The 14,495-nt window shown below is 39.8% G+C and overlaps 1 protein-coding gene across 2 annotated transcripts in view; it reads right to left on the bottom strand.

Moving 5' to 3' along the window:
• FNDC3B (fibronectin type III domain containing 3B) overlaps positions 1-14,495 on the bottom strand; it is a 191,474-nt gene that overhangs the window by 86,567 nt on the left and 90,412 nt on the right. For both annotated transcript variants that reach the window (XM_029962340.1, XM_029962339.1), the window contains 3 exons: positions 11,088-11,164; positions 3,329-3,572; positions 690-971 (listed from right to left, as the gene is read on the bottom strand). In XM_029962340.1, the coding sequence (XP_029818200.1) occupies positions 690-971; positions 3,329-3,572; positions 11,088-11,164 (603 nt within the window). The remainder of the gene's footprint in view (positions 1-689; positions 972-3,328; positions 3,573-11,087; positions 11,165-14,495) is intronic.

Here is a 14,495-nt window from a genome sequence, read left to right as displayed (position 1 = left end):
CAGAATGGCGGGTGATAAATGAGATTTGATTACAATAAAACTTTACATCGTTCATTTAAAGTTTTACATTTTTAAATGGTAAGCCTCTGAAAACGCTGAAGAAAATTATTTCAAAAGTATCCAGTATTTGATATGAATGTGAAGTATTTGACCCCTAATTCCAATGGCTAAGATTAAGGAATTTCTTCTCAATTTTCTTCTGTTTCAATTAATCATAGTTCCATTGAACTTTCACATTAAAAAACTTGTTTTTTTCAGCCATCACCTCTAAACTTTGTAATAACTTTACTAGGTTTACCCAGCAGATGCAAAGTAATAGCACCCCGTAGCCAGGTTTTGGTTATAGCTCAATTGTCCATAAAGATTTTTTGCAAAGTGCCAAAGATGCCTCTACAAAAAGCAAAACAAAACTCGAGACCTTGCCCACAAAATGCGTTTCTGCTTCCAACAGACAGAAAGAGAATGATGCTGCATCTCCCAAGGGAGTATTCATGAAAGATGGGGAGGCAACCAGATCACCTCACAAAACAAAGCCAGTATAGCAAGCTCAGTGTCTCTGCGTAAGTTCACACTGAATTAAGGCGGGCGGCAGCGGTTTTTGGCACGGTCACTCGACCCGCACAGAGGAGGCCGTAAGTCAGAAAAGTGCAATAAAAAGGAATTTAAAAATAAACAAAATCTGTCTTTACCATGTGGGTCTTGCTCATTTGACTTGGGGCTGCTCCTCGCCCTGCGCTCCGGCTTCTTGGCGGCCGGGGCTGCGCCGCCGCTGCTCGCGCCGTTGTGGCTCTTGGCGTAGCCATTGTACACCGTGGTGCAGCTGCCAATATGGCTTTTGTAGATGGAGGAAGGGGGGCTGTTCAGGCGGTTCTGCCGATCGATCTGCCTGTCTTTGAGTTTTTTGTGCTGTGGTTTGCTGTACTGATCCTCCCTGGTGATGTAGCTGGACATCCCGTATAGTGGTATGATTTCTGAAAACGGAAAGAGTTCACCTGCGTTAACTTGGAACAACAAAAATCACCGGAATATTTTTTTTTTTTTAAGGAAAACAGAATTCCTGACTTTCTCCAAACGAAATCACTCCAGATGTGCCTGGAGATTTTATAACAAACCAATTTTTTTTTTCTTAAAAAAAGCTTTTCAGTGGGACTGATGATCTTTTTGTATTAACTGTGCTCCTTAGACGATAGAATTTCATAACTCTTTGGGTGAGTGTGTAAAATACAGCAATTAGGGTGATAGCTTTTCCCCTTCCTTTCAGTCTTTGTGTTTCAGGGACACAGATTTCAAGTAGAAATCCATGGAGACTGATCTTCAGGAAAAAGCCATCATAAGTTCAGAGCAATTTAGCATTTTCTTCCCCAGGGCCTGACTGGACAGAACAAGCTGAGATGTGCTGGTTTCAAGCTGCCATCCCTGATTACATGCAATTTAATTTCCCAGGATAAATTGACTTCACAATTCTGTCAGCTGTGCCGCCTAAGCAGAGAAGTGCAACATGAAGTGGAAGCTTTAGGAAGTAAAACTATCAAAAAAAAGTTTGAGAATTATCATAAATATCATATGTACACTTCCTCAAATTCAATCTCCCCCTCTCCCCTCCAAGGATGACTCTAAGCTAACACAGGTCAGCTTCACAGTATTTTCTGCTTTTCTCTATCATTCAGTCCTCCTTTTTGAGCTCCACTTCTTGAGTGTGAACCTTGAACATATTTAAGCCCAAAACAGTTTTGTCTTTGTTAGCAAAATAACAATTGATACTTGATATATTAGTCTTTTTTCCTATCTCCATTCAGAAGTTATGGTACACACTTCTGATGCAAACAAGCATCCCATCCAGCTATTCAAGGCCTGTTTGTAAATTGAGATTGCCATGTATACTGTATTATAATTTTTTCAAGCTTTTTCAACTAGTCAGATTTTCTTTCTTTGGTATGCCAGTGCATCTTGGCCTTCATCTTTCCTTATTTCCTTATTTGTATTATCACAGCAACTAGCTGACTAAAACCAGCATGCTACAAATAAATGGTGTTTTTTAAAGTATAAGCCATTGCACAACTAAAGGGAAGCAGTGGATTAACACTCATCGGTACAGCATTCACCAATTATTTCAGTGAACAGGTACAAGCAACCAAGGATTTTGTTTTAAATTTTACTCTTAAGTTGAATCAGTTTCTTGGCATCTCCAGGCTACAGAAATATTCAACATGTAGTTACCCAGCAGCTCTATGTTTGCTTTGCACTATATTTGTATTCAAGACTTGGTCAGGCAATATGATAAACTGCCCTGTTCCCTTTTCAAGTCCTTCCCTTATGAATCTGGATGGCTACACTATCCCACCGGGTTCCTGAGCTTCCCACTTCCTCACTCCCAGTACAATGAAGTTAAATGTAAGCTGTAAGGGTCCATTCCTCACAAGGTCTGTTGGGCAACATAAAACTCAAGAGGTAGCATCTGTAGATGCCTCCTCCTCTCGTTTTGCCTCTTCCTTCCCACTCCAGCAGAACCCCACTTCTGGTGACATGACTTAAACACACTCTTTAGAAAGGGTTTTAAGTCCAGGTAGTTCAGCAGTAACGTAAATCCACGAATCCTGAACCCACTTGCATGTCAAACATCTCAAGTAGCTTTGCAGATTACTTTTTTGTTTAATGCTCTCTTTCAGATTACACAAAGACTTATCTCCTGGGTGGCAGAAACACAGCAGTACATAGTTCAGACAGAAATATGCCCCTTTCACTCCTTTCCTTGCAATTGCTTCCTCATGGCCTGATTAGGGTTGCCATGCTACCCTTTGGTTTTGGACAATGCCTTGCAGTGACTTAGTGCACAGTCTCCACTAGAATAACAAACAGAAAATGCCTGTTATTTCTTGGAAAACCACAGAAATCACATCAGGGCCAACAGGAAGCGGTATCCGGCTTTTCCCACTGGAAACGATCCATGTTAGGATCCAGCACTCTGCATCCATCGTCATTCCAACCCAGGACTGACACATTTTGTCTCTAGGTTTTCTGTACAATGCTGCATCGTGACACAGCAAGAACAACATGACTCATGTCCCTAGTTTGGAGCACTGGATGAGACATCTCTTCCCACTGGATTCACAGATGAAGTTAAAAGTGGTTTTGTTTCTGCAACTTAGAGTTGCAACATAGGATTGCCTGGTGTCGCCACTCTCTGGGATGGCTACAGCCCCCTGCTCTGGATATTAAAGGAGACTCCATCCATGTAGACAAAGCCACACTACAACTTCTCCACTTCATTCCTACTCTTGGTTTCCCTATCCCTTAAAACTTGCTGAACACAGGCGTGAAACACCAGTACCTTGTTCTCCGTATATTGTCGGGGGAAGATGATGTTGTGGGAAAAACTGTGGTGGCATGTCCCCAGGTCCAGTGACAGGAGGATAAAAGGCTGTATGCGAGTTGTGGATGAAATGGGGGTGGTGTGTCAGGTATGGAGGTAAGTGATGGGTTGGTGAGATGGCCGAGGGGTAGCTGGGGGGGTAACACTCCGGAGACTGCGGGGTGACCACCACCCTCCGAACGCCCGTGTTGTCTTCTATCACCTGGAAGGGAAGGCAGGGAAAGGAGCACGTTATGCAGCATCTGAACCAGGCACATTTTTAAAACAGCACTGTTTACGCTTTGTTCTCCCATTGCAAAACAGTTGGTCCTTAGGTTTACTTTCGTGAATAAACACATTTCTAAAATTAATATCAGCAGAAATAACCACAGTGGTGATGTGGCTTCTCCTGGAGACTCAGATAGCCACACTAATCACTGGGAGTTGTGCTGCTGCTAGTGATAACTATGTGGGTAAGAGACAAAATAAATAACCTGCATTTAGGGAGGAAAACAATTGAAAAAGGAACACAAAGCACCAAAATAAGTGTACTGGTTGGAACCAACCTTAGATTCTGCCCATAAAATTTCTACCATGGATTTGACAGCACTCCGAGTACAGAGTTAGTAACACTTGGAAAGTAGCTGGCACTGCTACTGCAAAGAGGTTGTGTGTGTGCACAGAGGCAGGTACTCTGCAGGAACCTGCTGTATTGACAGACATTTGCAAAAGAACTGCTCTGTTCATAACAGGTATCTGTTCAAGACAAATCACAGGGCAGAAGAATTGTTTCTGCTACAGAGCTGGTCTATACATTCACACAAATCCACTCTGGGATATGCATAACTTGGCCCCCAATGCCCTAGTCAAAGCATGTAAAAACAGATGTAGGAAGGTGGGAATGTGCTTAGGCTGAAAAATGTTTTTCAGGTTATAATTTTTCCAGAGTTATATTTCTGGAGAAGAGTCAATCAGCCAAATTTCAGTCCAGACTTAGGAGCCAAGCTTTTCTTGAAACTCATTCAAAAAACTTCTGCCACTTCTGAAATTTAAAAATACAACCACATAAGAACAATTACAATCCCTTTGACTCTGTAATGCTGACGTGCACGAGGCAGAAAAGTGTGAAGGAAGCATCATTTAGTTTCACACAAGAAACAGGTTGTTAAAAAGCTAATTTTCTCTAAACTGACTGATGACACACAGATGGAATAATATCTGTGATGAATGTGTTGTATGAGTGAATGTGCATCAAGGGCACCTGCTGCCACTCTCACTGATTACCACCACCAAGAGCTGGAGTCATCCACTCCCCCACAGCACCAGCAGAAGAGACTCTGCTACAGATGCTCCAGCGACTCTCATCACATCACAGTGTTTTATCCTAAAGCACAAAGAAAAACCTGTACCCTGAAGCAAAGGAACAGCATGGGCACGTGGCTGTTTCTGCTGACTGCCACAGAGGACCAGCCCTGTCACAGGGACAATGCCCACAGCCATGAGAGGAGCTGCTCCAGCAAACACCAGCTCATGCCTCAGGCATCAGCTGAGCACGGTATCACAGGGTAAAATTCAACTGGTATTAGCTGACCCAATTTCTTCCTTGGGGCATGTGTGCCCTTAGGTTACATGAATTTATAGCTGTTATCTATGGGATGCGATCACAGACAATTCCTGTCTTGGCTGGCCTCCTACAGAAGACAGCTTTCTATAGAAAGCTAATTAATTCATTTATAACTGATCTTTCACATTAAAAATGCCAGAATAGTAATTGTTTAGCTCAAGATACTTGATTCTATCCTCTAAATTTACAACTTCCACTAGCAATTTGTCGGCTGCTAGCTTTAAATTTCAAAGACTTTACAGAGTTCTCCAAAGACATCTGAACCTCAGAGATTTAAACTATCATGTCCTTTTAACTGCTGCATTTGCAGGCCTCCCACCTCTGCTACTGGTTCTACTCTTCCTCCACAGCATCACTTGTCCTGGCACCAGGTTTCAAACCTACACTCCGAAACCTGGAGAAAAGGGGAATCCTTTTCCATTTAGCACATATTTGAAAAACAGAACTACTTACCTAGGACTGTGCACAGAAATGCTGGATTTAACTCTTAGATCATGCTGTAATTTAATTGAGACAGCAAGTTCCTAGATCCTGATGTGAAAAGTTTTCATCATGGCTTTAACTAGTCCAAATCTCAAAGACAATTCCTGTCTTCCAGGCTTACAAGTTCTTATCTGTGCATCTAGACCAGCTACATGTGTATTCTGTGTTCTAGTGAAAGATGAGTATGTTAAAGAACAGATTTAGACAGAAAACTTATACCCCAAGTAGCACATAATGTAAACCATATTTAAAATTATTAGGCTTCAGTTTCCTGAAATATCATCTATAAAGCAGGGAACAAAGCTCACAGTCCTGTCAAAGACCTTTCTGATGAAATTATCCTGCTAGATGGAAACTATAAAATATCAGCAGTACTGAGAGAAAAGCCAGAGATGAGGGGATAGAACAGAGTACTTTAGTTGGAAGGGACCTACAATGACCACCTAGTCCAACTCAAAGGATAGTCAGCCTTCCAAATCACTTTCATCGAAAAGCCAAGACTAATATCTTTTATTTGCTTCCTCCCAGGCCATGAATACTGACAGCATTCTTGTTATTCCATGTGCCTACGTTACAAATGAACACAAAAACACAGAGGACCTTGCAAAAACCACTTTATTTCCCTACTCTACAGGGCATTTTCTCTCTAAACTAATAATTACAGAAATATGTGTAAATTTCTGAAGGTGCACATACAATCTATGTGCACAATCTATGATTAACAAATCATAAAATTGGTAATCTGATTTATTATGCACTATACACATTAGGTAGCTACAAGGACTGTAGATAGCCCTTGATTTGTAAAACCTGCAGTGGGTAGATTGTGATAGTGCCATTCTGGAAGACAACAGTCTCTCAATTCATCAAAGATAGAAAAAATCAGTTTTGATCCAGTAATGAAAATAACATAACTTAGCAGAGAGGTTAAACTTTGCTATTTAAAGAAGAAATCTGCAATTCCTTGTATCTGCTTAAAGCTGTTTGTCACAAAGATCATAAATTCATCAGGAAACACACTGCTAAACTGTCTCTACTTCAGTGCCAAGAAGCAATGAAATCCTAATCCCTGCTGAGGTCTCTAGATGCAACTGGAATATTAAAATTGCTATTACTAATTTTAGCAGTTTATATTTACAGAAAACAAATAACTCTGGTCATCTGGCACCAAGATATAAACTTTCACTATTTTGCATTCTTTTCAAGCAGTTACTAGGTAAATTGTCTTTTGCTGGTGTAACTGGCATGCCACCTCAATAACAATACTATTATAGCATAGTTCTGTGTGGGTTTTTTCCCATATTTTAGGGAGCTTAATTGCTACGTGAGGTAGATGATGATCTTTCAGGGCAGTCTGGGTTAACATTACTCACACACAATAAAATTGCCTCCCCCATTGGTTGCCACATTTTGAGAATGCCATTTTAAATGTCATTTTTTTTCCAGTGAAGATATCGCTGTAGTAACTAGAGATAATTCGTGTATTCAAAGTACATCACACTACTCACATTGTTTCATCTTTCTCTACTGAAATTTAATATTACACTCCCAGAAAAAAGACAGGTATGTTAATTGTGCACAGGTAAACTGTACCTATATTTTGTGAGATCCAGTTAAAGAAATGCAACCACTCTCATTCTGTAGCACACGTTTACTGAATGGGTTTAATATGGTAATATGCAAGTAATTTCCACTTGCTTTCAAAAAAACCCAAACAACCCTTATTTGACTTAAATTCAGTGTGCTAGATTCAGCAAGGACATCTGGAGCATTACCACTGGGTGGACCACAACCAATGCTTCAGGAATTTCATAAATTAATTTGAAACTTCATTCATAAATCAATCTGTACCAGAAAACAGTACAGAATGAGCTCATCCACAAGGAACTTGGATGTCAACATTTTATTTATTCACTTAATTTCACAAGGATGCCAATCCAAGTTCACGCCAGTCCTGGCAAGTTTGCATCACTATCTTTAGCATCCATCAGTATTAAATCAAACACCAGATTAAATCTATACCTTCAATGTGGAAAATACACAGATGAAGATCTAGAATGCTGGCAAGCATGTTGGGGTATTTTAAATCTACAGTGATACAGTTCTTCAGGACCAATGCTCATCAACTTAAAAAGATAATAACTTTATGGCTTGCTCCATATGAGAATTGCACAACCTTCCTTGTGTTCGAAGCTTTAATGAGGGTCCTCCTGTTAAAGGATGTCTTGATTAATTGCAGTCTATAAAAAACCCAGAAAAGGTCTGTGAGCAGTAAGCCACACAAAAACAAGGAGTTTGGGACTAAAAGCTGATTCTGGTCAAACATGTTTTTGCAGGAGAACATCCCCCTTAGGGGAGAGGATGTACCCAAGACCGAAATCCTGATTTTCGAGGATGTGAGAGAATTTCTACCATTTTAGATGTCATTTAAAGACATTCCTCTATCTAGAAGTTATGCTGTAGTTCTGTCAAATACCATGTTTTTGATGCAGGGATACTGAACTGCAGGACAGGGGCTCAAATTGCACAGTTCAGACTATACAACCCCAACATTGCCTCCTGACCAAAGGAGATTTTTCAACACTATGTGCATCTCATGCTCCAACCAGTAAATTAGTCCTTTAGTCTTGAAATATCTGTGGCAGAGACTACATATTAAAATATCTGTAAATAAAATCAGAAGTGGAGTTTCAAGCCAGATTTTCATATCCAACTACATGCAACTAATTCCTCAAACTCCAGTGGAATTGCTCCAGATTTATTTTGGAGAGAGCAGTCCTTAGCCAACAGCATTAAACAAACAAGTTCATGATCGTGCTTTTTGATATTTCCATTTTTCTAGTTCTCCTTATTGGAACACTCCAAATCCTCCTTTCCTTCTCCTAAACATACACTGTGAAAAGCAGAAACAACAACCCATGAGGATGTCACCAAATGTAACAGCTTAGCACCCAAATCATGACCTTTAATCTTCCAAATATGCTGACGCCAGGGAGCTCGAGCGCCCTGGGAGCCAGAGAAGGCATCAGGCCACAGACCATGATGACAAGAAGCTTCCAGCAGAGTGGGCTCCCAGCATGTGCAACAGAGAAACAATTCAGAACTGGAATGGGCATTAACAGCCTGTGTCTGGCTCCTAACAAGTCACAGGAGTTGCTCCTTCAACATTCAGCAGTTGAAGCCAAAACTGTTGACATGGCAGCATTTAACACAGATTCCTCTACCATGTCACCTTCCACAACCACCTTTTACACCAGCAGTACTATCCACCAAGAGCACAGCAAGGACCTTCTCACGTCTATATTTAACTAACCCTTAGTCCACAAAGAATTGCAGGGACATGAACTCTGGTCTGATAGTTCCTATCTGCCAGAGTTGCACAGAGGTTTGTCTGCTGAAAAGGAAATGCAAAATAGTGGCTGCATAGAACAGGTCTTTGAAAGCAAAACCATAACATGACAGATTTGAACTGGTGGTATGTGTCTGTCTTCTATTTTTTTTCCTGGAATTTTTCCCACCCTGGCTAAGCCTCATCATTGGGAACACCTCCTTAACATCAATAAACCCAGCTTTTAGTCACAGCTCTTAATATGGTCCTTGAAGTCTAGAAACAGAGTGTAACTATGTGTGTACTTGCAGGGCACACATCCTCTTGCCAGCTTTTCGCTGATCGTTCTCCCAGTACTGGAGAGGCAATGAAGAACCACCTTAACCCAGGGTTGTGCTCATTTGATAACTCAGATAATATTTAGGGCTAACAATCACAGCTCCAACAGGCTTGGCATAACAAAATGCTAAAAGATTACATGCCTTTTTTTAACAGGTATTGTTATTTCTCCACAGGGGTATTGTGTTCTGTCTGACTCTTACATGTACACTTTGGGGACAAATCAAACCAAAAATCAAATATATTTTGACTGGTATCTCAGAGTGCATTAATTTGCTTTATGGCTTTTCCCCTGCCATTTTAAGTTTGTGTTCTCTCTGCTAATCATAAAACAGTATTTTTAACTATGAGGCAAGAGACAAAAGCAAGAGCAAATAAGGCAGAGACATTTACTACAATGAAGTACTAATTTCATTACTACAGACTTTCAACTACTATTTCATATGGAGGCCTGAAAGGCAAGAGGCTTGCTCACCACACAGCAAAACAAATTCTGCTGCTGAAAAGCACCAAATACAGAGTTTTCCCCTAAAGTTTACAACATATTTCCAGCTCCTTGGAAAAATTGCTTCATAAGAGGGGTTTTGGTTGGTTTTTTTCTGGCTAAGAAACTGCTTAAAGGCTTCTTTAGTGGAATTATTATGGTGCCCCACAAAAAGCATTACAGAGCAACTGGGCTCAGACAGAGATACAGCTGGAAGACTTTCATCCCTCTGGTTTGGAAAGCATTCCAATTATCCCCAACCATTTATCTGAGCACAGAGGTGGAGGGGTATAAACATTTTAATATTAAAAAGGTGTTAAAAGTTATTTCAAAAGAAGAATAAATCTTTAGGAAAACCTCTGCATGATATGGGTCAGTTTATTAAATTAGGTGAGCCCATAGGAGTATTAAACAGCAAATGCTGTCAAAATGTACCCCAACCACTCCCCTTGGGATAACTGAGGAGCAGGACCACCCTGTGGTGCTGCCTTCTCTCCTAGGTTGGCAAACAACTTCCTCCATACTTGAAGCATGTTTTCACTCTGTTCAGAAGTTAAAATACCACAGAGTGATTGCAGTATTTTGTGGGATTTAAGTATGACGCCATCTACAATTTTTCAGAATTACACAAGCTCACATGTTTCCTGGGGAGGGGAAGAGATTCCAGGACATCATTTATTTTCTGCTTAACAAGATGCCAAAATATATGTATCAAAAGTCCTTATGCTATTCATCAAGGATATTTGAAATAATTTGTACATTTTTAATGAAGCTTTCAGTCCACGTCTCAACGAAAATGGTGAAATTACTGGATTTATTGTATTGTTCACAGCTGTTCTGCCTTATATCAATCGTTTTTCCTTTTTCTTTTTTTCTTCCTTACCTCAGAAAGAGCCTAAGCTTTGCAGAAGATGGAAGGAACAGAAACAGTCTGGTAATCCGAAGTGGTTATTTACACAGAAGAGCAATAGCTGTCCAAGAGTTCTAAAACCCAACAGCTCTGTGAAAAGCTTTTTCCATTTTTCTATAAATAAATAATTAAATCACATTTGTTCTTGAAAACACACCAAACCTCCCAGAGTTTGGTATGCTGCAAGATTTCTACTAAGAAAATACTGAGGATCAACAGCATATTTTATAGCTAGAGTGGCTCCTTCTCTCACTTCCACTAGGAAGAACTTAAGGTGTCATCCAACAACGTGGAGTTCTCTCCCCCTCTCACAAAGGGAGGAAAGTTGCACATATGGGCTCAATCTGTGTACAGAGCTTTTGCTAGTGCTAAAAAAAACCAAATCTATTACACATACCAGTGTGTGAAGGTGCACACACATGGTTACTTGTGCAAGTGTGTGTGTACTGTCAGTAAAGAGGAGTCAAAATGTGTAGTACCATTTTCATTAACATTCTAAATTAAACTTCAGCCAAGCAGATTTCTCTATCTGGATCAATGCTATTGCTTTTATATGCATCAGAGACATACCTGTGAGATATAACCAGGAGGCACATGAATAGGGGGAATGGATCCATTGGGTGACATCATGGGAACCTCTGCTGGTCCTGACAGAAAGAGAGTAATAATATATCAGTTTTTTCAGTAAAAAAATAGCATAATTGCTCAAAAAGACTAAAAATAGCTTTATTTTTGAAGCCTGCAATAACAAAATGAGCAGCTCCACTAATTTCTGGTATATGGAAAATGCCTCGCGCCATCATTCTGAGAATAAGATCATTGTTCAATGACTTTACCATATATTCTGCTGAAATAATATTTTCATCATAAAACAGCTAAAACATAGACCTTATATTACCCACTGATCAACTTATACAGCATTAAGCAGTAACACAATATGTCCTTTAGCAGCCCACAATTCCTATATTGAAATCTGGTTAAGTTATTCTTGTCGAAGGCACAGGAGCAGGGAACAAAGCAGAAACTGTGCAGCCTGGAATTAGGCAGCTCCCAAGGAAAGCGTCCAATTGTAGCAAAAAAAAAAAAATCACATATGTGAAAAACTATCTATCTATTTAAGAATGCACAAAGACCAAATTCATTATCTCAGCTATTCAGACTAACCTTGGAATGTGGTTATACAAGCAAGAAGCTTATGGTTTCCACTCTGAAATCCAGCCCTGAACATGCAAGTTCCATTTTGAGGCACTGCGTACAAGTACAACAAAGCAAGTGCCATAACCACTGGGCTTTTGCAAACAGAGCCTCACAGCTAAAAGAAAGTGTCTAGATAAAATGGAAATAGTTCTCTCGGCTGCTCATTGATTCACCCATTAACATCGGGAACATCACACAGAGCTGTCAGTAAAATGAACCCCCCAAACATCAGACAGATGTTTGCAATGAGAGTTTACTACTTTGAAAAGAAAAATTATTTTCATTCTTCCTTATTACATATTAAAATCTGACATTAACCTGTTAATTAGCCCATTTGACCCCATGACCAAACTCTTGAGAAGAGCTCAGCAAGACTCTGCTCCTTGTCACTGCAAATTGAATTTTAGCTTTGACCAACAACACAAGAGGTAACTTCATCACCTTCTCTGATGGAGAAGCCATCTCACATCTCCAAACCATATCACGTTCTAGGGAAGGAAGCTGAACACTAAAACACATGAAGGACTTCAGGCACAGATGGTACCTAATGGCCTGTAGGAGTGACTGCTCCTAAAATTTAGACAAATCTAATGAAACCCCCAACAACAAAGTGAGTCACAGTCTGTTGCCTGATATTAGCAAAACCAGTCCACATTAAATTAGCACAGTCATTCCCTCTCCATCTGCATTTTTATACTCCTCAAGCTCCTCATGGTTCAATCAGCAGAACATCCCACCTCTCAAAACCCAAGTTACACACAGGAATCCATCTGAGTTATTTTTATCTCCTCTGATCCTGTTTTGTTTTCACTATCCAGTTATTTATAGTCTAATCAGCACCTACAGATTTTACTACTCACATCTAGATGTGAAATATGGTAATTCATCATCAAGTGTATAAAGCACATGGAAACTCTGGAGTTTAAATAGTTTGGGTGCATGGTCTGCTGCACTTAATTCTTCTCTATACTTAACTAAGTGGGGAACTTTACCCTATACTACAGGCCCAGCAAGGGGAAAGAAGTTATTACTTCTTATTATTCAGCTCATATGGGCTGCCCCTCTACTCTATAGCCCTTTCAACACTATTTGTCTCCCCAGACAGCCAACAATTTTAGTGTCAATGGAAAAAAACTTCAGCCTGAGCAGTAAGCAATTATTGGGAAGGAGCTGCCATCTAAATGGCTCTATTTAAATCCATCAAAAATATGAAGTGACAACTGGTTCAGAAGGAATTTTACAGAAATATAATTTGAATAAATGTGTTTTCCTTATAAAAAAACATTCCCGCAAATTTCTTTGGAGGAATATAGTTTTTTATTTCTCTCAGAATCTACTTTGGTCTGTACACACTGCCAAGTTTCACTCCACAGTAAGCTGGACAGTATAGCTATAGATAACTGTACATCTATATGTAATGGTCAATACTGGTGAACACACACTGACACTTTCTGGGGGATTTAATCCACACTTGATTATCAAGAGCTGTTCAATTCTTCAGGAAAGAACACGACTGAGACTAGGTAAAATGAATAGTTAACAGTTACTGACTCATTCCTTGTCAGTGGTTTCTCAAACGTGAAAAACTGCAAGAAAAAAAGTCATCGTAGAATAAAAAATCCTGGGTTCACCATTTAAGTAGACAATACTTTAAATGTTACATGTAAACATCAGTTAATAGAATGAAACTTTAATGTATAACCTGCTTCACCCCCTCTCCAAAACACTGCCTAGTTATAGTTGTATTGACCTTAGCCAATCTTTCTCGAAAATAGCTACTCTGACTTGGAAACAAACTTAAAAATGGAACAGTTTTGGAGTTTCTACATACAGAGCAAATAAGACTGCACAACAAATAAGAAGCACTTTGCTCAGAGTGCTTCATATCTGTCCTTCCAAAGCCTGTGCCAGCTGCTCATATGGACTAGTGATCTACTTGCAGGAAGAAATCAAACTCCCACACCGATACTGTTGACTGTAACACTTCCACTCCAATAAAAAGAAATAATATTGTGTTTTATCATCGAAACGTGCACCATGCAAGATGAGTCTTAACCTTGTGCATGACCCACAAACTGTTAAAGTCATTTGGGTAACAGGTCTTAGACTGACAGCCTGGTGATTTGCAGCTAGATTTTGTTTCCAGTGCTTTGATTTCAGGGTTAGCCAAATGACTTTAGCATACATTAATGCATTCCTCTCATCAAGGGTATCAAAACAACTTCAAGCAGTAGCAAGTGAAATACAGACCCCAACCTCCACGGCATGATGAGTCCCAGACAATTATTAAAGACTCTTCTTATAGTCAAAAAATTCTCTAATTAATACTAAAAGAAAGCAATACCTTTTGTTTGGGTTTTTGAGGTTTGGGGTTTTGGGTTTGTTTTGTTTGTTTGTTTGTTTTGGGGGGGTGTTTTCAGTATTTTTGGTTATTTCAAATCATTTTGAACTGTTAAAAAGCAGAAATTTAAAGAAGGATGTTCCTCAGTTGCTTGTACTCACAGGACGGATATAAATAATGTGTACTCTCGGGAACCAGAACTTTTCAAGTTTTAATTGAAGCTCGTGGTTCAATATAAAATTTACTTTTAATGAGAAAAAGTCCACCCATTCTAACACAGATGCTGCACACTGGAATGAGCTCGCTCTAATACTTTTCAAACCTGTTAGCAAGCAGAGGTTGTCTCCTGAGTGCCTAATGAAACTGAGCCAGCAGAGCTTGGCCACCTCTGCTGACAAAGCCAGAGAGCAAATTCCACCCCGAGGTCCCTCACTGTGAAT

The sequence above is a fragment of the Manacus vitellinus genome, unplaced genomic scaffold, assembly GCF_001715985.3.
Source record: "Manacus vitellinus isolate BGI_N305 unplaced genomic scaffold, ASM171598v3 scaffold_45_pilon, whole genome shotgun sequence".
Lineage (NCBI taxonomy): Eukaryota > Metazoa > Chordata > Aves > Passeriformes > Pipridae > Manacus > Manacus vitellinus.
Note: the sequence above shows the minus strand (reverse complement) of the source record. Positions and strands in the feature narration are given on the sequence as shown.